The sequence below is a fragment of the Macrobrachium nipponense genome, chromosome 44, assembly GCF_015104395.2.
Source record: "Macrobrachium nipponense isolate FS-2020 chromosome 44, ASM1510439v2, whole genome shotgun sequence".
Lineage (NCBI taxonomy): Eukaryota > Metazoa > Arthropoda > Malacostraca > Decapoda > Palaemonidae > Macrobrachium > Macrobrachium nipponense.
In genome coordinates this window covers 39,168,807-39,192,383 of record NC_087221.1, presented here as the reverse complement: position 1 = coordinate 39,192,383, position 23,577 = coordinate 39,168,807, and the positions used below count along the sequence as shown (strand labels likewise).

Here is a 23,577-nt window from a genome sequence, read left to right as displayed (position 1 = left end):
GTAAAGATCCTCTCCCAAGGAATCAACGCAGAGGAGAGCGGTCACCCATCCAACGACTGACCAGCCCCAATGTTGCTTAACCAGTCCATTGACGACCTAACCCACTCTGCCACGGTGCCACACATTACTGTATCATCATTATTATTATTATTATTATTATTATTATTATTATTACCTTATTTACTCGCATATCATGCGACTTTTGAAACCTAATTTTGAAGCTAATTTTAAAGGGGTTGCATCATACACGCGGTATAAAATTAGCGTACCTTCTATGCTTTCCCAAATCGGCAGATTGCGATAGTTACTACCGGAGGAAAACAGTAGATCTTTTAAAAAGTCATGCTTTACTTGTACTTCACTATATCCAGTGATATTGTATGCATTCTCATATTATTATTGTATTTTAAAATACAAAAGAGCGATCGTGCACCATTTGCATTATTTTGGTTTATACAGCATGTTTAACTATTCTAGTCTAACCATCTATAATTTCCAAATCAGTTGATTAAGGCACAATACCAAAGAAATTTTTACTTTTTGTTTTACTCGGTAAAAGAAACATCTGTTACTTGAACTATTATTTTTATTTTAGGATACGCAGTCAAGTGAAAATTTATTAAAGTAAAAAAAAATGCATAAAATTAATAAACTAAAATCCTCCAAAGTCGCTCTCCGTGTCCGTATCATCAAATACTGCTCTGAATTCTTCGCCATCAAGGCAGTCATATTCGTCATCTTCCAGATCTTTGATCATTTCATCTTCATATGGAAGGTATAGTCTTGCCACCATGGCGAGCTCTCTGACGTGGCTTTTAAAGATCTGCCCTTATGCTAATTTTACAATAACAACAACTGCCCGTGTTTGACAGACCTTTGAATGTCCTTGAGACAAACCCCGAGGCTATAATTATAAGATTATAAGGGGTTTTCATTCCCAGGTACTTTAATCTCCTTCCTATTCGGCCCTGCTCTCTCTCTCTCTCTCTCTCTCTCTCTCTCTCTCTCGCTCCTTCTCTCTCGCTCTCTCTCTCTCGCTCTCTATATCTCTCTCTCTTCTCTCTCTCTCTCTCTCTCTCTCTCTCTCTCTCTCTCTCTCTCTCTAAATCATAAGATGTCCACAAGCGAGAGCTTTTTTTATGGGACAACATAGGCACGCATTTCGCATTTTCCATACCTAATTATTTTGTATACGATTGCCCTTTCTCGGCTGTGAAGTTGATGTCTATCCATGGCTGTGAGATGACCAGGAATAACTTGTAGTCGGTGTCAAAGTCACTCCACACTTCAGTCAGGCCAAAACTTTGCCATATCGCATTCAAGCAATATTCAGTCATTGTTTCTTTTCTATTATTTTGTCAGAGAGAGAGAGAGAGAGAGAGAGAGAGAGAGGGAGAGAGAGAGAGAGAGAGAGAGAGAGAGAGAGAGAGAGAGAGAGAGAGAGAGAGAGAATCTGTTCATATACGATTGTTTATTTTCTCACTCGTCAAACTTACTCTGTTTTGCTTTATTTCATATTTCCTTGCTCGCCAATTTATTCTATACCTACGATATTAAGAAATCAAGATATGTGTAGAAGGGAGAACTGCCTCCAGACTGTACAGTCAGTATGGATTTAAAGGCACGTGGAACTGGTTGAAATATTCGCAACAGCACCAAAATGAGATGCCATGGTATAGAAAATCTGACTCCGTTTCTTGTTATTACATAAAAAACTTTATCAATCGTGAACTTACGTAATTTATCTAGAATTCTGCGTAACGGAAAAGATAATATTTGATATCTGTAATGGGAGAAATGGTTTTATCTCTGTTGTTATAAATTTGGCAGATATGCGATCAAACACGTGGGAGGACCAAAACAGTTGTTGTTAGTCGCTGGGGATATAAAGGTTGTGACCAGCAGACAGAAAGATTAACATTTTTCCAGAGATTAAAGAGCTGAATTTTGTTTTGAAGCTATGTCAACCACGTTAGTAAATAGGTATCATCTTCTAAAGAAATTGTTTTTCTTTTCTTTTTGAGGAAGAATCTTCAAACCATTTTGTATTCAAAGTAATGAGAAGGAATCATTCTATTCTTCATGTAATCAGTAAAATACTTACACTAATAAAAACTAAAACTACATATTGTATGCAAAACACACACATCATCGTTAGCTTCGCGTGTGTAAACGTTCATTCTAAGAAATTCACAGAGTAGTATAACTAACACCTGATTGGTTGGTTGGTAGCCATGGAGATCTGTTATCCAATGAATGCCCTCTGCTTCTGTTCTATTTATAGACATATGCCGTGGATGGCACTAGTTTTGAACGTTACCATGTTCGTGATTTTCTGACTGCTGACGGCAAAAATTACTCAATAATTTTCTTTATATAATTATTTCTTTGTGAAAACAATAATATAATATGATCATTTTAACTTTAATGTATAGTGGTATGAAAAATACCTGTGTGTCGTAGCGATGCGTCATCAATATAGTGGTATGAAAATACCACATGGTGTTGTAGCGATACGTAATCATGAAGTACAAATCCTTTTCCCGGACCATCCTCAAAATTTTACGACACTTCAACTTCAAGATCGATATGGTGAAATATGTTATATAGTCATACTTATTGTTAAAATTCACAAGTTGAACTGCAAAACATTATATTTTGATTGTCATGTACATATATTTTTTGCGTTTTACGGAATGTTTGTTTTGAAAATAATAGCTATTAGTGAACATATGATATTAATCGTCCCACTATTTTGTTATAGGTGATCTTAGTTATCTCACATTCATTTAACAGTATTATATTAATATTTATTTAAATAAACTGTAATTAATGAATAACAATAATGAAAAACATAAAGGGAAAAAATGTTTTTGCTGCAGTAGTGATGTTTGTTTAATTATGCATCTGACCTCACATTTCCGAAATCTGAAAAATTCCAAAAACCGAAACTTCGGAATGTGTGTACTGCACATTTTTTTTAAACACGCACACAATGTCTACACATTTACTGATACCCGTTGGTGAAAGACTCAAATTACAGTATTTATTCCTGAGAGAACACGAGAGATAGAACGAAGAGCAGATGACGAAGAGAGAGAGAGAGAGAGAGAGAGAGAGAGAGAATGATTTACGACTCAAAGGCGTGTTATTTTTACAATTATTTTATTATCTTGGGATTCTTTTTTAATCTTGAGATTTTCTATTAAATTCTCGAGATTAGTAAGAAAATTACCGTAACTTGACTAGCAGCAGCACACATCTGAATGACTCGGCCATTAGCATGCCAAACCACCAACCTTATGAACTGACGCTCTCGGAAAAGGAACTCGCATGATACATGAGATACTTGACAAAACCACTGTTTATTGGTGAAAATTTGGGGGTCGCATGATATGCGAGATTGCACGTTACTCGAGTATATACAGTATTATTATTCTTCTTCGTAGCTTAAAGCAATTTTTATATGGGGTCGCCATTGCGAATGAGTCGTCTCCATCGATTTCTGTCCTGTGCCTCGTTCTCGTTTATATCTTTCAATACCATATCTTCCACTACACAATCATGCCATCTCTTTCTTGGTCTTCCCTTCTTCCTTCTACCCCGCACTTCCATTTCCATCGTATGTCTTCCAACATGACGTTCCTCCCTTCGTAACAGGTGTCCATACCATCGAAGCCTTCCTTCCTGTATTTTCTTTGATATTTCAACTACCTTTGTCAATCCTCTTATATACTCATTTCTAATCCTATCTTCCCTTGTTACTCCCAACATCATCTCAACATTCTCATTTCTGCTACATCCATCTTCTTCTCCTCTGTTTTCCTCATACTTGCTGTTTCTGTTCCTTATAACATTGCTGGTCTGACCACCGTCCTATGAAACTTTCCTTACAATTTCAGAGGGACCTTCTTGTCACAGAGGACCCCTGATGCAGACCTCCAGTTAATCCATCTTGCCTGAATTTGGTGTCTCACCTCTTGGTCCATGCTTCCACTATCCTCTCTTACGGACCCTAAGTACTTGAACTTCTGTACTTTCTTTATTTCTTCCCCACCCAATCTTATGCTACTTCCACCGTCCTCAGTAATACTGGAACATATATTTGGTTTTTTTATCTGCTTATTCTCATTCCTCTCTCCTCAAGTGCTGCTCTCCACCTCTCCAACCTCCCCTCCAACTCCTCCCTCCCCTCTGAACACAACACAATGTCATCCGCATATAATATGCACCATGGCACTGCTTCTCTAACATCCCTGGTCATTACATCCATCACGATGTTGAAGATGAATGGGGTAAGTGCTGACCCCTGGTGTAATCCTACTCCTATCTCAAATCCATCCATCTCTCCAACACTGCTGCTCGCTCTAGTATACACATTCCTGTACATCTGAATAATTCTGACATACTTTTCTGGCACCATCTTCTCCCTTAAACATCTCCATATTTCTTGCCTTGGCACTCTGTCATAGGCCTTTTCAAGATCTATGAATACCAGATGCAGATCTCGTTGGTTTTCTCTGAATTTCTCCATCAGCCGCCTAATGCAAAATATTCCATCCGTTGTGCCACTTCCCTTCATAAATCCTAACTGTTCCTTCCCTATTATCACTTCCTCTCTCAGCCTGCTATCTATTATTCTTTCCAAAATCTTCAATGTGTGAGACATTAGTTTTATACCTCTATAATTACTGCATTCCTGGACATCACCTTTACCTTTAAATATAGGTATCAATGTGCTTTCCCGCCATTCTTCTGGCAACTTTTCCTGTTTGAATATTTTTACCATCAGATCATACAAGATGTCTACCCCTTCCTCTCCTAAGGCTTTCCAAACTTCGACTGGGATTAAGTCAGGTCTGTTGCCTTCCCATTCCTCATTCTTTTTAAGGCTTGTATCACTTCATCCCTAGATATCCCCATTACCATTCCCATATTTACTTGTCCATCCTCTCTTACAAGTCTTTCATTTTCTTCATTTAGCAGTTATTCGAAATACTCTTTCCATCTTTTCAGGATGTCTTCTTCCTTTTTTATGACTGTACCATTCCTATCTTTCATTATTATTATTATTATTGTTATTATTATTATTATTATTATTATTATTATTATTATTATTATTGTTATTTCCCTATTATTATTATTATTATTATTATTATTATTATTATTATTATTATTATTATTATTATTATTATTACAAACCGAGAGAGGTCCACTTCAAGTTCAAAATCATGATAAACAAAAAGAATTCAACACCAACAGTTGAAACTGGGGATACGAATATAGAAAGATACACAGACAGAACAAAGGTTTATTTACATGCTTAATAACAAAGATAAATGCAGAATGGTTTCTCCTATTTACATAACAAGATTAAAATCTTACAATGTGTGAACTGGGGAAACAGTGAGGTAATGAAAATACTTGCTGGCCAATTTTTTCGCTGTCGGTAAACGATGCTCGAAGTGATGGCTTCACAAAAAGAGAACTGTAACTTCTGACATCTTCTTGACTCCGTATTGCAGAAAACAATGTCTATTCTTGATACTCGAAGGGCAGGTTACTCCTCAAAACCTCTTGTAGGATGTTTCTTCTCTCAAGGCTTGCTCAATGTCGAAATACCATGGTCGTTCTCTCTAACTGGACGACTTGACTCGAATCTGGCCAAACTCTCGTGCGCCGACTTCTCTTATCCTTCGTCTGTTCCTTCTTCTCTTATCTCTCTCTGATGATCTCTCATTGATGATCTGATACTTCGTCAGTTGTATTTATACGGCAACCTGGGGGCGGGGCCTACCGGCGAACGTCACAGACTCCCAAGACGACGGGAACGATTTATAAGAATCTCGACGAAGTATTGCATCAGAAATCGCGGTGTTTCTCACGACAAGACGCCAACACGCCCGACGATTCCAGAACAATCATGAGAACAGGCGCCTCCAACACGTGCGCAAATGCCTCTTTGCTGCAGACCTACTTGAAAAGAATGCATTTTCATTTCCTTTAACTTATCATTCATTGCTATGAAGCGCTTACCATGACACGTCCCCCCAAAGAAGAAAAAAATGAAATCAACTGATTTTATTTTTTCTAAAGAGAAACAAGAATTAAACAGGGGGGGAACAATTCTGCATAAAGCTTTAATCCAGTTAAACACGCACGCTTCTCCACTCACACACCCACTCGTGCGAAAACAGAAAACGGTTATCAGGCTACTCATTCTGAAAAACTCTAGAGGCTATTAGCTATCACAATATCCGTTCCCCTTATTTTTTCGTTTACTGAACTCGGATAAAAACTTGGAAATACTAAAACACCTCTTGTGTTTTTCTCAAAACTAATTTCTCTTTTTGGCATACTACGGGCACTGGCGGTGGCCACGGTACAGGGCGTTCTTTATAATTCTTAATCAAGTTTGCATGCATCCGCTTTGCTCTATGCTTACCCATATCGATTACATACTTTAGATTTCCCCTCTTCTCTGAAATTGAAAAAGGACCTTCGAACTTATAAGATAGAGAGGGACTTTCTTTCTGGACTAGTACTAAAACTTTATCTCTTACACACAGACTTCTCTCTTTTGCTCTAAGATCATGTTTTCGTTTAGTCTCCCCTTGACTCCCAGTCGCATTCTCCTTCGCTAGTTGCCAAGCTTCTCTTAAGTTGTTTTTATAATACTCTAGATTAGTTATGTAGTCTTCTCTACCTTCTTTAAGCATTAAATTACATTTTAACATTTCCAAAGGACCTTTAGCGGTGTGCCCGAAAACAAAAGGTAACTTTTCTTCAAAGTTATTACACAGTTTTTGTAACCAAGTCTTTAAAGTTTGTTGAAACCACTCCACAATGCCTTGTGATTCGCTGTGATAAGGTTTGGAAGTTACGAGTTTAATGCCTAACTCCATCATTCTATCCATGAAATACTTGGATACAAAATTACTACCATTATCACTCAGTTTAGTACAAGGCAGACCAAACTTAGAAAAATAATTCAACAATCGCCTCTGGATAGCGAGTTAGCCTGTCAATGATTGTTAACAGATACATATTCCCTCCCTTACTTCTAGGCAACGGTTCGACCATATCGATAACTACATTCTCAAAAGGTTTGCCTACTGAAGGAATATTACACAACTGAGCTCTGGGAATTACTTGATTCGGTTTCCCGGTAATTTGGCATTCATGACAGCTTAGAACATATCTCTTTACTTCACTCCTCATCTTAGGCCAAAATTATGCCCTACTAATACACTTGAAAGTTTTATTTACTCCTAAATGTCCTTGCTCATCATGTGCTAACTTCAAAACTAGCACACGAAGCTTTACTACCTGACTTAGGACGAACATAACGATACAAAACTTCGTCCTTCAAAGAAAAAATTTCCTTACACACATCATCGAGATCATCATCCAGCTCACATTAAAAAATTCGGGTTAGTGTCTCATCCTCTCTCTGAAACTTGATTAGCTCATCTTTATTCAAAAGGTTAATGCCTAATTCATCACCGTAACTAGTAGTACTAGATACCGGTACATTTACTACGTTACTCTCGACAGCTACACCTTCCCCTTGGCTATCACTGTCAACATCGATAGAGTCCGGTCTCTCAGCCACACTCATGCCAAGATCAGCCTTGCCACCTCTATCACACTCGTTCGAATCCACGAACTCACTCTCGTTCGAATCCATGAACAAATTATAACCGTAGTCTATGTCTGTATCCAAACCTGACCTAGTTACTACCATTTCAGGGACTGGAATATCCCTCACAATGGGATTCACATTCTTGGATAAAGCTAAGTCATTACCGACAATAATGTCAACGCCATCAACGGGCAAACTGTCAACAACTGCAAGTTTCACTTCTCCTGACACTACCTGACTTTCTAAATTCAACTTCAACAAAGGACAAAGAACACAAGTGTTAGGAAATCCACCTAACATGACTTTTTCTTCCATATTGATTTCCGCCCTGTCTGGCACACTCTTTCTCCTAATCAGTGAGACAGCAGCTCTTGTGTCTCGAAGCAAGATTACTTCCCTCGAATCTACTCCTCCAAGAGAGGAAACTGAACCCTCTGACAGAAATTCACCAAAAAATTTCCTAGTTTCTCTCATCACATCATTCCTACTTGACGAAAGGTAAACTAGAGATACTGGTTTCCTAACGTCTTTCCTTTCTACTGCACAATTTCTCGCTAAATGCCCTTTCCCATTACATCAGAAACAAGGTAATTCTGAGCCAGTAGATGTCACTTTAGTCTTACAAACCTTAGACGTGTGACCTGGTTTTCCGCATGTATAACAGGAATAGTCACTTACTCGCATTGCTATTACTAGAACTGAAACCTTTACCGCTCTGTACTTTACGAGACGAAGGATCATTTTGTTTCTTACTAACACTCAAATTATGAGTTAGACTATGTTTGTCAGCTAACCTAGTTGCTCCTGCAAAAGATACTTCTTGCCTATCTTCTATATATAAAGCTTAATCTCAGGGGATACGTTATCTTTGAAGTTTTCTAACAACACTAAGTTCTTCAAACCATCAAAATCCTCAACTTTAGCAGAAGCTAACCAATAAAAAAACAGCCTTTCCAGCTTCTTACCGTATTCTATATACGTAATATTCTCATCCTTTCTCAAATTTCTAAATTTCTTACGGTACGCCTCCGGTACTAACCTGTACGCACTAAGAACAGTTTCTTTCACAATATCATAATCGTCACATTCCTCCTTAGACATACAACTATACACAGTTAGCGCCCTACCACTCAAAACTGACTGTAAATATAAAGTCCACATTTCTTTAGGAGAACCTACTCTTTCCATTAACTTCTCAAAACACATGAAATATTTCGTTACATTTTCCTCATCAAACTTCGTTACTAATTTCAGCACTGCACTCATACCTAACCTATCAGCTCCGTTTTCATTTTTACCTGTCCGACTGTTACGAGTACTTTGCCTTAACTGAGCAATTTCCAATTCGTGCATACGTTCTTTCTCTCTTTCTTCCTGCTGCATTACCAACATTTCTACCTCTTGCTGCATTTTCCTCACTTCTCTCTCAGCCGCTCTTTCATCTCTCTCATACTTTTCCCTCTCTTTTCTTTCAACATACTCACGGAGATCATTCCTCTCTAGACCTAGAAGCTTACCCGACTCAATAAACTCTTTCACCATCTCACTCATTCCGGTTCTTTCTATATTCTCCCTGTTTCAATCTGTTACGGTGCTGAATAGCCAAGCAAGGTCGCCAAATGTTACATACCCGTGAGAGGTCCGCTCCAAGTTTGATATTATGATAAACAAAAAGAATTCAACACCAACAGTTGAAACTGGGGATATGAATATAGAAAGATACACAGACAGAACAAAGGTTTATTTACAAGCTTACTAACAAAGATAAATGCAGAATGGTTTCTCCTATTTACATAACAAGAGTAAAATCTTACAATGTGTGTACTGGGGAAACAGTGAGGTAATGAAAATACTTGCTGGCCAATTTTTTCACTGTCGGTAAACAATGCTCGAAGCGATGGCTTCACAAAAAGAGAACTGTAAATTCTGATGTCTTCTTGACTCCGTATTGCAGAAAACAATGTCTATTCTTGATACTCGAAGGGCAGGTTACTCCTCAAAACCTCTTGTAGAACATTTCTTCTCTCAAGGCTTGCTCAACGCCGAAATACCATGGTCGTTCTCTCTAACTGGACGACTTGACTTGAATCTGGCCAAACTCTCATGCGCCGACTTGTCTTATCCTTCGTCTATTCCTTCTTCTCTTATCTCTCTCTGATGATTTCCCACTGATGATCTCTGCTCTCTCACTGATGATCTGATACTTCGTCAGTCGTATTTAGACGGCAACCTGGGGGCGGGGCCTACCCACGAACGTCACAGACTCCCAAGACGACGGGAACGATTTATAAGAATCTCGACGAAGTATTGCATCAGGAATCGCCGCGTTTCTCACGACAAGACGGCGCTTGTTGTGCTCCCCAACACGCTCGACGATTCCAGAACAATCACAAGAACAGGCGCCTCCAACACGTGCGTGAATGCCTCTTTGCTGCAGACCTACTTGAAAAGAATGTATTTTCATTTCCTTTAACTTATCATTCGTCGCTATGAAGCGCTTACCATGATAATTATTATATTTTATTGTCATTACCAATGCTGTAAACATTCATTGATGTATACGCTGTTTCTGTATGAAACGTAGGACTAACTGTTTCAGTACTTTTTCTGCTACTTTATTTCTACTACTTTATAACTGTATCTACTCCTGCAATTTCTTTTTCCACTAATTATTCCTATTTTTTCCGATATCCTTACTATATTTTTTTTATATTTTTTGCCAATGTGGTAAAAATATTCATTTACAGAGGAATATAAAGGAAAAAGTGAATAACATAAAATTTAGTGGGAGCAAGTAATGATTGATAAATACTCGCGGTCGGGGGGGGTCTCATATGATATGCAAGCATTTGCAGCAATGCAACAGGCCGGTGGCAAAGGGGTTAAGAAACAAAAAGTGCAATTGCTTGGCCAAGTCAGTAAACAAAGGTCAGAAAGCCTTGGTTTTATTCAACCCAATTTTCAGTTGTATTGTAGTCTCAGAGGTTCTCTCTGCTAGTGTAGGAGAAGTCATTGAGAAGACTGAGACCAGGTCTCATTTTGCTAAGGTTTAGACCCTTAGGCACTGCACTCCTCATTTGGCTGAGTTTACTGCTCCATTGGCTGTGTAGAGAGTAAAACCCAAACCCTCTGGGCAAAGGGTGTCTGGAAGTCTGCCTTTTCTAGAGGGCCCCAGACTGTCAACTAAGGCTTTGACGAAGTCTAGTCCTCCCAAACATTGATGATTTGAGCCCTTAAAGTCCAGTAGGAGGAAAACTGCCCCAATTCTGAACAGTATGGAGGGATCTGAGAGCCAATCCCTTTCTTGCCTTCTTAGGGTGAGCTGGGGTCATACAAATAATACACAGCAGCACACACAACTAAAAACACCTGTAAAGTTGCCGGCACTGCAGGAAAAGCTATTTGTTCAGGGTAAGGCATTGAGTGTCGCAAACACCCACCAACAGTTCAAGTTCAACTGCTCACCCACTCCTGTACAAGTAGGTAAAAAGCACATTGTTGCTGAGCAAACTGATAGTGTCTAAATGTACTGTAGCCAATTAGAGAAAGATATGTCTGTCTGCTATTAAAAACCAAAAATCATGATGTAGGCATTTCTGCCAATAGAAAATAAGCTTACAAAAACCTGAATGCTTCGCCACCCAAGCACCTTCTAGCGTCACTAACTGATGACATATGCATCAGCCAGTTAACTCTTTCATATCCGCTTAGTTTTGAGCGCTGTGTCCCCAGATATCCGAGGGGTCTGTGAGCGCTCGACAGCGCGAAAAAATAATTTTGAAAATTCAGCAAAAATATAAATTTTATGCCAACAACGTTCATTTTGCTGTCCTTTTTTTCTAAATGTTAATATTTTATGGTGGAATAGTCAGAATAAGAGTCCCAGCCCTCTAAATACGAAAAAATGTGATTTATTTAAAAAAAAAATCTTTACTTTTTTTTTATATTTTCGTTTGTAACCCAAGAACTATGAAAGTCAGGCGAATTAATTATTTATTATGAGAAAGCCAATAAAATTCTCTAAATATCGACATATAAATCAGTGGAAAACAAATAAGTCCAGCTGGTGAAAAATTTAATAGAAAAGAGGGTAAGAAACAGAGCGCTCTGCCCGGCGCATGGTGAGAATTATCGCTAGAAAAATAATTTTTTTGAAGAGCCTTATCTCGGTTATTTTTCATTGAAATTCCTTTGTAAATATACGAAAATGTAGAGGAAACGTTGAAAAATAAAGTGAATGTCAAGAAAAATGGCTTTGGTAACGGCAACGGTTTCATTTTGACGTTATAAGTTGATCGAAATGAAAAAAATTTTACTTTTGAAGAATAAAGGGAAGGTCAAGAAAAATGGCTTTGGATACAGCAACAGTTTCTTTTTTGACGTTATAAATTGATCGAAACGAAAAAAAAGGTTACTTTTGTCAACATTATCGTTCGTAGCTCAAAAGCTATAACTGCTAGGCAAATGAATTATTTTTTATGAGAAAGCCAATAAAATCCTCTAAATATGGACATATAAAACAATGGAAAATGAATAAGTCCAGCTGGTGAAAAAATTGATAGAAAAGAGGGTAAGAAACAGAGTGCTCTGCCCGGCACATGGTGAGAATTATCGCTAGAAAAAGAATTTTTTTGAAGAGCCCTATCTCAGTTATTTTTCATTGAAATTCCTTTGTAAACATACGAAAATGTAGAGGAAACGTTGAAGAATAAAGGAAGGTCAAGAAAAATGGCTTTGGATACGGCAACAGTTTCATTTTGACGATATAAGCTGATCGAAACGAAAAAAAAGGTTACTTTTGTCAACATTATCGTTCGTAACTCAAAAGCTATAACAGTTAGGCGAATGAATTATTTTTTATGAGAAAGCCAAGAAAATCTTCTATATATGGACATATAAAACAATGGAAAATGAATAAGTCCAGCCGGTGAAAAAATTGATAGAAAAAGAGGGTATGAAACAGTGTGCTTCCAATAATGTAATCCTACATACAAATCCCACATTTTATAAAAAAAAAAAATGTAAAAAAATGTAAGATACAAACCCACATACAAACCCCTCATTTTATAAAAGAAACATAAGATACAAAACCCACATACAAACCCTACATACATTTTATATAAAAAAAAGATACAAACCCACATACAAACCCTATTTATATATTACAAAAAAAAAAAAAAAAAAGAGAAACATTGTATGGGAAAAAAATTTGAAATATTCATAAAAACCCATCACCAGAAATTTTAATACTGTACTCACCAAATATCGTGACCCCTCATTAAATCTTATTTACAACTCCTCCCTCAGGTGGAGGGCCTGCCATCTGAAGGGTTGCTGAGGGAGAGGATGCTGCAGGAGTTAAATGTTTATCCGTGGTCTCCCTGCACCTCTTTTGGCAGGGCCTGACCCACGACTTGGTGAAGGCTTGAGTTGCTTCTCTGTGTGGTATCTGTAGAAGCATTTTCTTGGTGCCCTACACAGAGGAATTCTACATGCCTTACACACCCATGATGTGTCCTTACGCACATTGTCTAGCAAGCAGATGTGGCATCTCAGCTGTTATCCCTTGATGAAGGGAATCTCCCTTAAATGAATGAGGATATGTTCCCCTGGTGCAAGACGATCACAGTTCTCCAGGAAGTTGCAACGCCGGCGTTACACACCTAATACTTCCGGTTCAATAACAGCAGCAGAGAGACCAGCAGCAGAGGGACCAGCTCCAGAGGGACCAATGTCTGCAAGAGAAGGGGGCACAGAAGAAGCATGCGGAAGAGGAGAAGTAGGAGGAGGAGGAGAAGGAAGAGGAACAGGAGATTCAACAGCAGCCTCAGGAATGTCATCATCAGAATCCATAGAAAGGGAATCATCAGGCTCAGAATCTTTGCCAGCAGATGCAGCAGCAGGAACAGGCAAGACATCTAATCTGTCAGCTACAGGTAGGTCAGGTAGATGAGCACAAGAAATACCACTCAAGGGCCAGTCTTCTGCGTTGAAGTTTGTAAGTGCTTCAGCAGATTCATACATGAATTCAAGGAAGTTTGATTTTCTTACCTTGTGGGTGGTATTTTGCAAACATAGTATAAGCATTCAGTAATCCCATCTGCAATAAATAGAAAGTAAACTTGCGGGTCCACTTCATTCCCTTCCTGGCCATTGAGCAGTATTTCATCAGCTGGTCAAACAGGTCTACCCCACCCATATACTGACAGTAGGTGCCAATAATTAAAGGTCTAGCCATTGTAACTGTTTCAAGATCTGTTCCAGTAGCCCGCCTTACTCGCCTCCTGTGCACAAACTTCCGTTTCTGCATTGCAAGCTGTAGTGATCATTGTGACCAGTTGAATGTCCTGCCAACAGATTACGAAGACATTCCCCCTCCTACGGAAGTGCATTGCATTCCGAGGCAGCCGTTGACGAGTCAGTCTTTAGAAAGTCAGGTGCTCCCTTCCTTACAAGACGAAGTGTCCCTGAACAAAGAACACCATGAGAATACAACTCCTCAGCCAATTTAATAGAGTTGTAGTAGTTGTCCGTGAAAACATGGTAACCTTTGTCCAAGAGAGGGCACATTAGTGTGAACACAATGTCCTTCAAGGTTGAGGTACTTCCTCCACATGTCAGGAAGTCAATAACGTATCCGCTCTTGGCTTCACACAACATATATAGAGTTTGATACCATACTTGGAAGGTTTCTGGGGGTTGTAGGTCTTGATAGACAGCCTACCCATGTATGCCATCAAGCCCTCATCCAAGGAGACATTGTGTTCTGGGGTGTAGGTGGCCCTAAATCGTGCCTTCAGGTAACTGATGACAGGTCTCACAAAGAATAATCGGTTGTTGTTACCTCTAGGGATTGCATTTCATTTTGTGGTATGAAAGTACCGGTTGATGGTATTGAACCGGTTCCTTGACATGATCCTAGGAAAACCTGGCATTGAAAAAATTTTGCCTGTCTGCTTAACACAACAACACTCCAGCATCACCATCTCCTCCATCACCATCTCCTCCCCCAACACTACTCCCAGCATCCCCAACACCCCCACCATCACCATCTCCTCCCCAACACTACTCCCAGCATCCCCAACACCCCTAGCATCACCATCTCCTCCCCAACACTACTCCCAGCATCCCCAACACCCCTAGCATCACCATCTCCTCCTCCAACACTACTTACAGCATCTCCAACACCTCCAGCATCTCCCCCCAAAACACCAACACCAGCAGGCCCTCTCACAAACTTACCTTTGTCTTTTTCTTGGCATATATGCCCTTCTTACCCTTACCCTTACCTTTACTCGTAATACTTACACCCCCTGTTGCACCACCTCAAACAACCATACCAACAAAAGCACCAACAGAACCCCTAACAACACTAGCTTCACCAACAGAACCCCCAACAACAGAAATACCAGCAGCATCAGAACTCCCAACAACAGAAATACTAGCAGCATCTCTCTGACACTTACGTACTTTTTTCTTCTCTCTCTTGCTTCTCTCCCTGATGATTAGGCCACTTGTTCCCGGTACTTCACCAACACTAATAGCGGCCTCTCTGAACTCTTTTTTTGTGTACCGGTAACACATTTTCTAATGCTACAACTCCTGGAGCCATTACCTCATCAACATCCCTCCCCTCAATTGTTTCATCAATATCAGCATCAGTCACTTTAGCATCGGAATCTTCTTCCTCCCAATCCAGTCGAAGCAGTTCCATGGCTTGCTTGGTTGGGGTTAGGTTAATCCTACGAGCCTTCCAAGAAAAGTCATAGTCCATTAGAAGCCTCCTTATCTTGGCATCTTCTGGAGATTCAGAGCCCTGCCGAAACTCTAATCTTCTCTTATGGGATGCACTAACGTGTTTTCCGTTACTTTTACCGTAAAAACTACATGAATGCATATTGGAAAACTATTGTTCGTGCGTGAGGTAACAATTTAAACACACTCATGTCAACAACAGCTCGCATGTGGGTCACTGAGAGGCAAGTGTGGGTGCAATCAGCTGATTTCATTGTGAGAATTTTACTACGCCAGGGATTTGAGCATGCTCAGTACAGGAACTACTTTGCTGGCGTATGGATACCCGAAATACACGGTCTAAGGTATGATCTAGCCTATGGAAATCGCTACTTGTCCGAAAAAAAAAACAATGCCCCTACCTCACGTACAAAAAATATTGGTAAATTTTACCTATCGCTACGTCAGTTGGATAGATAGGGTATACTGTAGGGTTTTTATGTACTATTACGTCAGTTGGACATGAAAGGGTTAAAAGCAGTAAAAAAAGTGATGTATAATGATGAATTAAGCGAAACTGTGTTTTTAAGCTAATAACAATTATGAAATCTCACTCTGTCTTTCCTTATTGCTTTCACTTTGTAATTTTTTTTCTTTGTAATTTTTTTTTTTTTTTGGTTGTCATTTGATGCTTTGAAAATTATTTTATGACACAAAGGAAAAAAAAATGGAAGGTAAGTGTGTTTCATAGCATGGCATCAGTTGTTCTCTCTTTCTTTATTTTTGCAATGTGCTTGATCATTTCATTACAAGTAAAAGTACACTACTGTAGTGTCCTTTAATAAAAAGCATAAGTGTGTCCTCAATTTACCATGCTTTTTCAGCCAGCGCCGTAACTTGATGTTGCATCAAGTACAGTTGACATTGCTCTCGGCAAGAATAGGCATTAAGTTAATAGCGCTTATGATATTATAACTTGATGCAACATCAAGTTATGGCACCATAACTTGAGTTACGGCACCGCTAATGCTGTTAAAGCACCATTAATGGCAAAAACCGACTTATGGCGGAAATCAACTTACAGCGCAGCGCTGGAACAGACCCCCCCCCCCATAAGTCGAGGATCACTACAAAAAAAAAAATAAATAAAGCTCTGTTGAAGTCAAACATGTGCCTTCCTAGCTCCACCCATCCCACATTGCATTCCCACCACCCTCCCAGCCTGGGAAACTCCTTCCCTGGCCACCCACCTTCCTGAACAACCCCTTCTCTGCTGGTTTCTTCATATATACAGCCTCACTGCCAACCCCTGGGTTCCAGTTGTGTTTGGATAATGTGTATTTGGATAATCATAGAATTAGTTTATATATATGTACAGTATATATATTTCAATAAATAAATTATCCATATAGTGATTTTGGAATAACTAGAAAAACTAGAAAATCAATATATTGTATCCAGTCTCACAAAACATCAATCACCTAGATGATAATAATATACATTGTTTCTCCTATTCCTTGATGGTTTGCTATAATTATCACTTCCTCATCGTTTACAATGTTTGATGACACAGAGGTCACCCAAGACCAAATAGGAGTCTGCTCTCTGTCTCACAGTCATAAACACACCCACACAATTCTGTATTTTGTATTTTAACCTTTCCTTGTAACTTTATAATTTCATTTTTGCACAGTATTGTATTTTTAAGGTAATGGGTGGTACTTCCACAGTATTTTCATTCTTAGGTTGTAGTTTGGTATTAAAACTGGGTATTTCTCTTATCTAAGTTTTTTCATTGTGCTTGCAAATAACTGCATGTTCTGTATTATTTAAGAGGAGTAGGTGAACAGGATGTTCTGTAGTAAATTAAATATGCAGTCTAAAGTTCATACAATTCTAACATTCATGTAAGTTTTGGGGAAAAAAAACAAGTGGTAATCAAAGCTTTTTTTATTTTATTGTTTATTTGTAATATTAGAAATACTGTAGTTGTAACAGGTTTTTTGATTAGTCTTGCAACTTGGATTATTTTGTTAAATTTGGTTTTATTTTATTTTTTAACAGAAAGACGTACACCTGGTTTAAAACTTTATTTTAAAGAGGAGAAGACATCTAGTTTGGAAGATGAAAGCTCTAGTTCTGATGGTTGTGATATTTCTACTGTTAGGCAAAATTCAGATATTGGTAAAAATTTGTCTTGCATTAACTCAAAAAAAACTGAAGATATAAGGAGAGGTTTGGAAAGTAGACGTGTTATCGATAAACACCTCGGCATGGAAACCAAGCCTAGCACAAGTGGTTACTATCCAAAAAATAAACCCAATGAAATATTGAAAAGAAAATTATACACAGCTATTTCAGTGTTTAATGAACCACCAGAGAAGAACTGTAGATCCAAACAGTCAGTTCAATCTACCAAAATGCCAAACAAAGAAAGGATTCCAGAAACATCAATTTCAACCGATGCTAATGAGACCCATATTGAAGAAAAAACTCCTGAATTAAATGAAAATGGTGACAATTCACAAGGTGAATCAGAGGAGATTCCATTGTTGCTGGAAAGTCAGTCATTAAATTCATGTTCAACAAATAAAAGTCTGTGCATGAATAAGGGAACTGTTCTGGCTGAGTCAAGTAATTCAGAGAAGGTTTCAGAAAATATTGCAGCTGTCATGGATGAGTCAGTGTTGGTTAGTAATTCATCTAATTTTGGGAAAGAAAGTGACCAAGAAACATTGAAGAAAAATGAAATAGCTTCAACAGTAGATCATGAATCTCAAGCCTTTGGTGAAATAGCCATAACATCAGAGCAAGAATCTGAAATACCTCCTTCATATGAATCGATGAGTGACATAAGCTTCCAATCTGTGAAACAGAATGTAAAAGAATCTAATGTACTAAGTTCTCCCTCAGCTTTAAGAAAAAAACAGAGCATAACATCATCAACCAGTCCAGGAGGCTTACGAAAGAAAAGCTGCCTCGAAAACTTGCGTATTACTCTTCGTTCTAGTGTAAGACGGAAGTTACGAAAGCGAAGCATTCGTCACTTGCAGATATAGTAATTTTTATTATAGGGTTTATTTAGATAGTTTTGATTGCAATCCATTATTAAAGTAATATGTTGCATTTCACACATAACATAATCAGTATCATCTCTTCAAGAGGGATATGCAAGAATGTTTTGTCTAATTTATTCAGAAAGTTTTAAGTTATTGTCTGTAATTAACAGATATTTGTTTTTAAGTGTTTAGTGCTTTGAAAGGAAGTTTCTCAAAATTAATGCATTATTTTATGGTCATGTGAAACTAAAATCTCTGCAGTCTCCATTTCTATTGTTTGCTCTATTAACTGCAGTCTCTTAGGTGTGCATTTTATTCTTGCAATATGCCTTTGCTGAATATTTTGTATTCTTTGGAATGATTTGTAGTACTTTTTATAAATCATGATAGTAGAAATTTTTGAATAAAAGTTTAATATGACTAAGATTGTTACATGTATGGGGTTATATGTGACAGAAAATCTCTCCATACTCATGTCATGTGCATTTTGCACCCTAATTCCTGTCTTCATAATTGAAAGCCCTATCTACATGATTTCCTTATTTCCAACTAGTTTTTGTCCTCTGCAGGTTTTCAAACTGGCCCTCTTCCTTCTCATATAATGTCCAAACTATTGGTCTTTGAGATTTCTATTTTCCAACTTCTGGATCCTACATCTGTTAACAACTTTCTCATTTGCAGTCCATCCATGAACTCTCATTTGCAGTCCATCCAAGAACCATAGAATTTTAGCCTCACCTCTTTGCAGTCGCTTTGTTTTAAACCTCCATGTTTGTAATATCTTCATTTACCAGCAGTGCAGCATCTCTCCAGTAAATGTTATGGCTTGATACATTTTTTCTCTAACCCCCCTTGCATTATATAGGACTTCATTTAGTAATTGCATAAATGTCAGCCTCCTTTGTCTCTATCTCTTGCATGTTTATAGTTATTTTACGTCAAGTTTTGATAAAGTAGATATCCCTTAATGTAAAGGAGATGCAGAGCAGGGCATAATGGATCAGTAGTCTGGAATCAAAGCATAGGATCTGCTGTCTTGCTCACTTGATGGATTATTCTGTAGATTTTCTTTCCTCCAGACTTACAATAGATGTGTCCAATGTCCAATAGGTAATGAAATTTGATAAGTTGAGGTGCCAACATATTCCAACCCTGAGCTTTTCTTGTGTCACCATCTGTTAAATAATATACCCCATGCCTGTCTCCCAGAGCTTGAACATGATCATTTTCCAACAGTAGTTGCTTACATTAATTTTCAGTTTTGTTTTTCCACTCCAACCTTCACCATGATAGCTTACTGGTAAGTTTACAACTTACATATATGTATATTTCATGAAATTTTAAACAATAAGTTGACTGTTTTATTGTTGCTAACCCAAGGACCAGGACAGAAGACTTATCAATTATAATTCAGTTTAAGTATAAGATATAGCCAAGATAAAGTGCATTCATAATTAACTGATATTTGTGACAGTACTTGTGAGTGTAAAAAAAAGTCATAATTTATTGTCTCAAACTTTCCAATCAGCAACCATGGTGGAGATGGGTTTGTACCACTTTTAAGGACAACACCTGAATTCAACAGGAAATATAATGTCTTGATAGCCAAGAGGCAAAGTCATCAGTTTATCATTGTAAAATAACAAAAACCTGAAAACCCATAAGCTGTTAAGTAGACTTGGACTTGAACTAGTAAGTAGTTTAAAGCAGCTTTCATGTACATAAAACCATCACTGCGACATATATTGTGATACCTTGCAAGATTTATTACAGAAATTATAGAAAATGCCAAAAAAACTATTGTAAAAGTACATAGGTTCATGTCATATGCATTGGTTGTATCATCCCTCATTAAGTTTTTTTTTTTTTTTTTTTATTTTTTTTTTTTTTTTGATTACATAGGGTAAGTTACTAAGGGTTTATTACTATAGTAAGGCAGTCCTTGACTACAGTAGTTGCTTACATTAATTTTCAGTTTTGTTTTTCCACTCCAACCTTCACCATGATAGCTTACTGGTAAGTTTACAACTTACATATATGTATATTTCATGAAATTTTAAACAATAAGTTGACTGTTTTATTGTTGCTAACCCACCGGACCAGGACAGAAGACTTATCAATTATAATTCAGTTTAAGTATAAGATATAGCCAAGATAAAGTGCATTCATAATTAACTGATATTTGTGACAGTACTTGTGAGTGTAAAAAAAAGTCATAATTTATTGTCTCAAACTTTCCAATCAGCAACCATGGTGGAGATGGGTTTGTACCACTTTTAAGGACAACACCTGAATTCAACAGGAAATATAATGTCTTGATAGCCAAGAGGCAAAGTCATCAGTTTATCATTGTAAAATAACAAAAACCTGAAAACCCATAAGCTGTTAAGTAGACTTGGACTTGAACTAGTAAGTAGTTTTAAAGCAGCTTTCATGTACATAAAACCATCACTGCGACATATATTGTGATACCTTGCAAGATTTATTACAGAAATTATAGAAAATGCCAAAAAAACTATTGTAAAAGTACATAGGTTCATGTCATATGCATTGGTTGTATCATCCCTCATTAAGTTTTTTTTTTTTTTTTTTTTTTTTTTTATTTTTTTTTTTTTTTTTATTTACACATAGGGTAAGTACTAAGGGTTTATTACTATAGTAAGCAGTCCTTGACTACAGTAGTTGCTTACATTAATTTTCAGTTTTGTTTTTCCACTCCAACCTTCACCATGATAGCTTACTGGTAAGTTTTACAACTTAACATATATGTATATTTCCATGAAATTTTAAACAATAAGTTGGCTGTTTTATTGTTGCTAACCCAAGGACCAGGACAGAAGACTTATCAATTATATTCAGTTTTAAGTATAAGATATAGCCAAGATAAAGTGCATTCATAATTAACTGATATTTGTGACAGTACTTGTGAGTGTAAAAAAAAGTCATAATTTATTGTCTCAAACTTTCCAATCAGCAACCATGGTGGAGATGGGTTTGTACCACTTTTAAGGACAACACCTGAATTCAACAGGAAATATAATGTCTTGATAGCCAAGAGGCAAAGTCATCAGTTTATCATTGTAAAATAACAAAAACCTGAAAACCCATAAGCTGTTAAGTAGACTTGGACTTGAACTAGTAAGTAGTTTAAAGCAGCTTTCATGTACATAAAACCATCACTGCGACATATATTGTGATACCTTGCAAGATTTATTACAGAAATTATAGAAAATGCCAAAAAAAAACTATTGTAAAAGTACATAGGTTCATGTCATATGCATTGGTTGTATCATCCCTCATTAAGTTTTTTTTTTTTTTACACATAGGGTAAGTTACTAAGGGTTTATTACTATAGTAAGGCAGTCCTTGACTACTTACATCATCTGCAATATAAAATTACATATACAAAAATTTTTTATTCAATAAAATATTATAATTCCAGTATGTATAAGAATTAGCTTTTATTTGAAACTACCACTGTGGTATCCATTACTACTGTGTGTGTCAGGACACGCCATGTACATTCCTAATGTATACAGTAGTGGTTATAATAAAGAGTCTTATAAACAATAAATATTCACAGGTATTTACATATACCGAAACATGCTTAAGAGAGTAGGAATAGCAGACTTTACATACTGAAAAATTGAATCAAAAGAACCAAACTTATCACTAAAATTATACTTTTGGATAGTTAAAAAAAGAAAAAATAATTGAAAATGTTTAAAAGTTTTTAAGCAATCATGTTGGAAATTTATTCTTCACCATCCATACAAATTTGTATTTGCAAATGTAGAAAACTGGCAACATGACTCCCTAAGTCATATTACAAACTTCATAAGTGGTATTAAGTGGTGGAACAAAGTAAAGAGCAGGCAGTCCAAGTGCTTCAATTCATTAAAATTTGAATAATATCAATACCTAATAACTGCTTTTTAAGGGACATTATTAGTATTGGAAACTTCAAGTACTCTGGAATACATTGAATTAACATTTAATATATTTTTATCATTCATTGATATTAAATCACCGATACGTATACCTTTATGTTTGTATCTTGAGTCTAACTTTTAAGGGATTATTATCCAAAAATTAATATTCATACAAGTATAAAGTAGCAAAGTTAGTGCTATAATTAGTATCTGTAGGGATAACTATATTTTGTCTAGAAATTCCATTATGGAATTTAATGTATTGTTAATACAAAATTTTGGAATTTTATGTAAATAGAGCTATACCTAAACTCAACAGATTTTGCTTCTTAATGGACATGCCCAGTCTTATAAAAAGGATAGGGTCATCAGATGGAGGACTGAGCGTGCAAGTGGATAATCCACTAAGTATGCTAGAGATGTCAGACAGTAAGTAAATGAAAGCACATATGTGAGCAAGGCTTTACAGTTTGTGCATGTAAGGGTGGATAGTGAACAAACAACTGCACACACACCTGACCAGCACCCTATTCTTTGTGTCTGTAAGGATGGATAGTGAATGAGTGAACACTGTTACTTAGATCTTCTGCTGAATGCCTAAAGGACACAGTTGAATGCCCTTATGGACACGACACAGTCAACGGATTATAAACCCAAGAGGGCTCTAAAGGGATCAGCCTGCAAAGAAAGATAAATAATTAATTACTAGGGAGAAGAAAATAAAACACTTGAATTCAGGAGCTGTTAGCAGAAAGGAGGAGTGAATTTGTTCCTCGCTTAAGCATTTGGAGATCAGAAGACTCCGCAACTTTAGTTGTAGCCTTAAGGGGGCCGGCCGGCTAATGCCATTTTTTAAGGACAGGACTTTGATATTCATACCACTTAATAAGGTGACTTGGGACATCTCCAAACCGCATATGATTTTCGCCTCTGACCTTCGGTTTTGTGACGCCAGGGCGATTTATCCCGAAAATAACAATTTTTCAAATTCTATCTCCTCCCTTGATATTTAATATTAAGACCTAGGATTACTACCATATATAGACCTGATGTAGACCTCCAATTGAATGGGGAGTTTTTTTTCTAAAAGTCATTTTTTTGCTAGATATGAATTTTTCAATATGGTAAAAAAATAAACCCTATAAATCAGGAGAAAAAATAAAAAAAAAAAAGACGAAACAAAAATTGGAAAAAAGGGCTCTATTTG

At 37.2% G+C, this 23,577-nt stretch overlaps 1 protein-coding gene across 4 annotated transcripts in view; it reads left to right on the top strand.

Moving 5' to 3' along the window:
• The window catches only part of LOC135204204 (ras guanine nucleotide exchange factor Y-like), a 191,588-nt gene that overhangs the window by 144,782 nt on the left and 23,229 nt on the right, over nucleotides 1-23,577 (top strand). For 2 of the 4 annotated variants that reach the window (XM_064234293.1, XM_064234294.1), the window contains one exon: nucleotides 17,444-19,268. The exons of 1 other annotated variant lie outside the window; for it this stretch is intronic. In XM_064234293.1, the coding sequence (XP_064090363.1) occupies nucleotides 17,444-18,438 (995 nt within the window). In that variant the 3' untranslated portion in view covers nucleotides 18,439-19,268. Of the gene's footprint in view, nucleotides 1-17,443; nucleotides 19,269-23,577 lie in introns of those variants that run through there. One more of the 4 variants, XM_064234295.1, reaches the window with a different exon arrangement.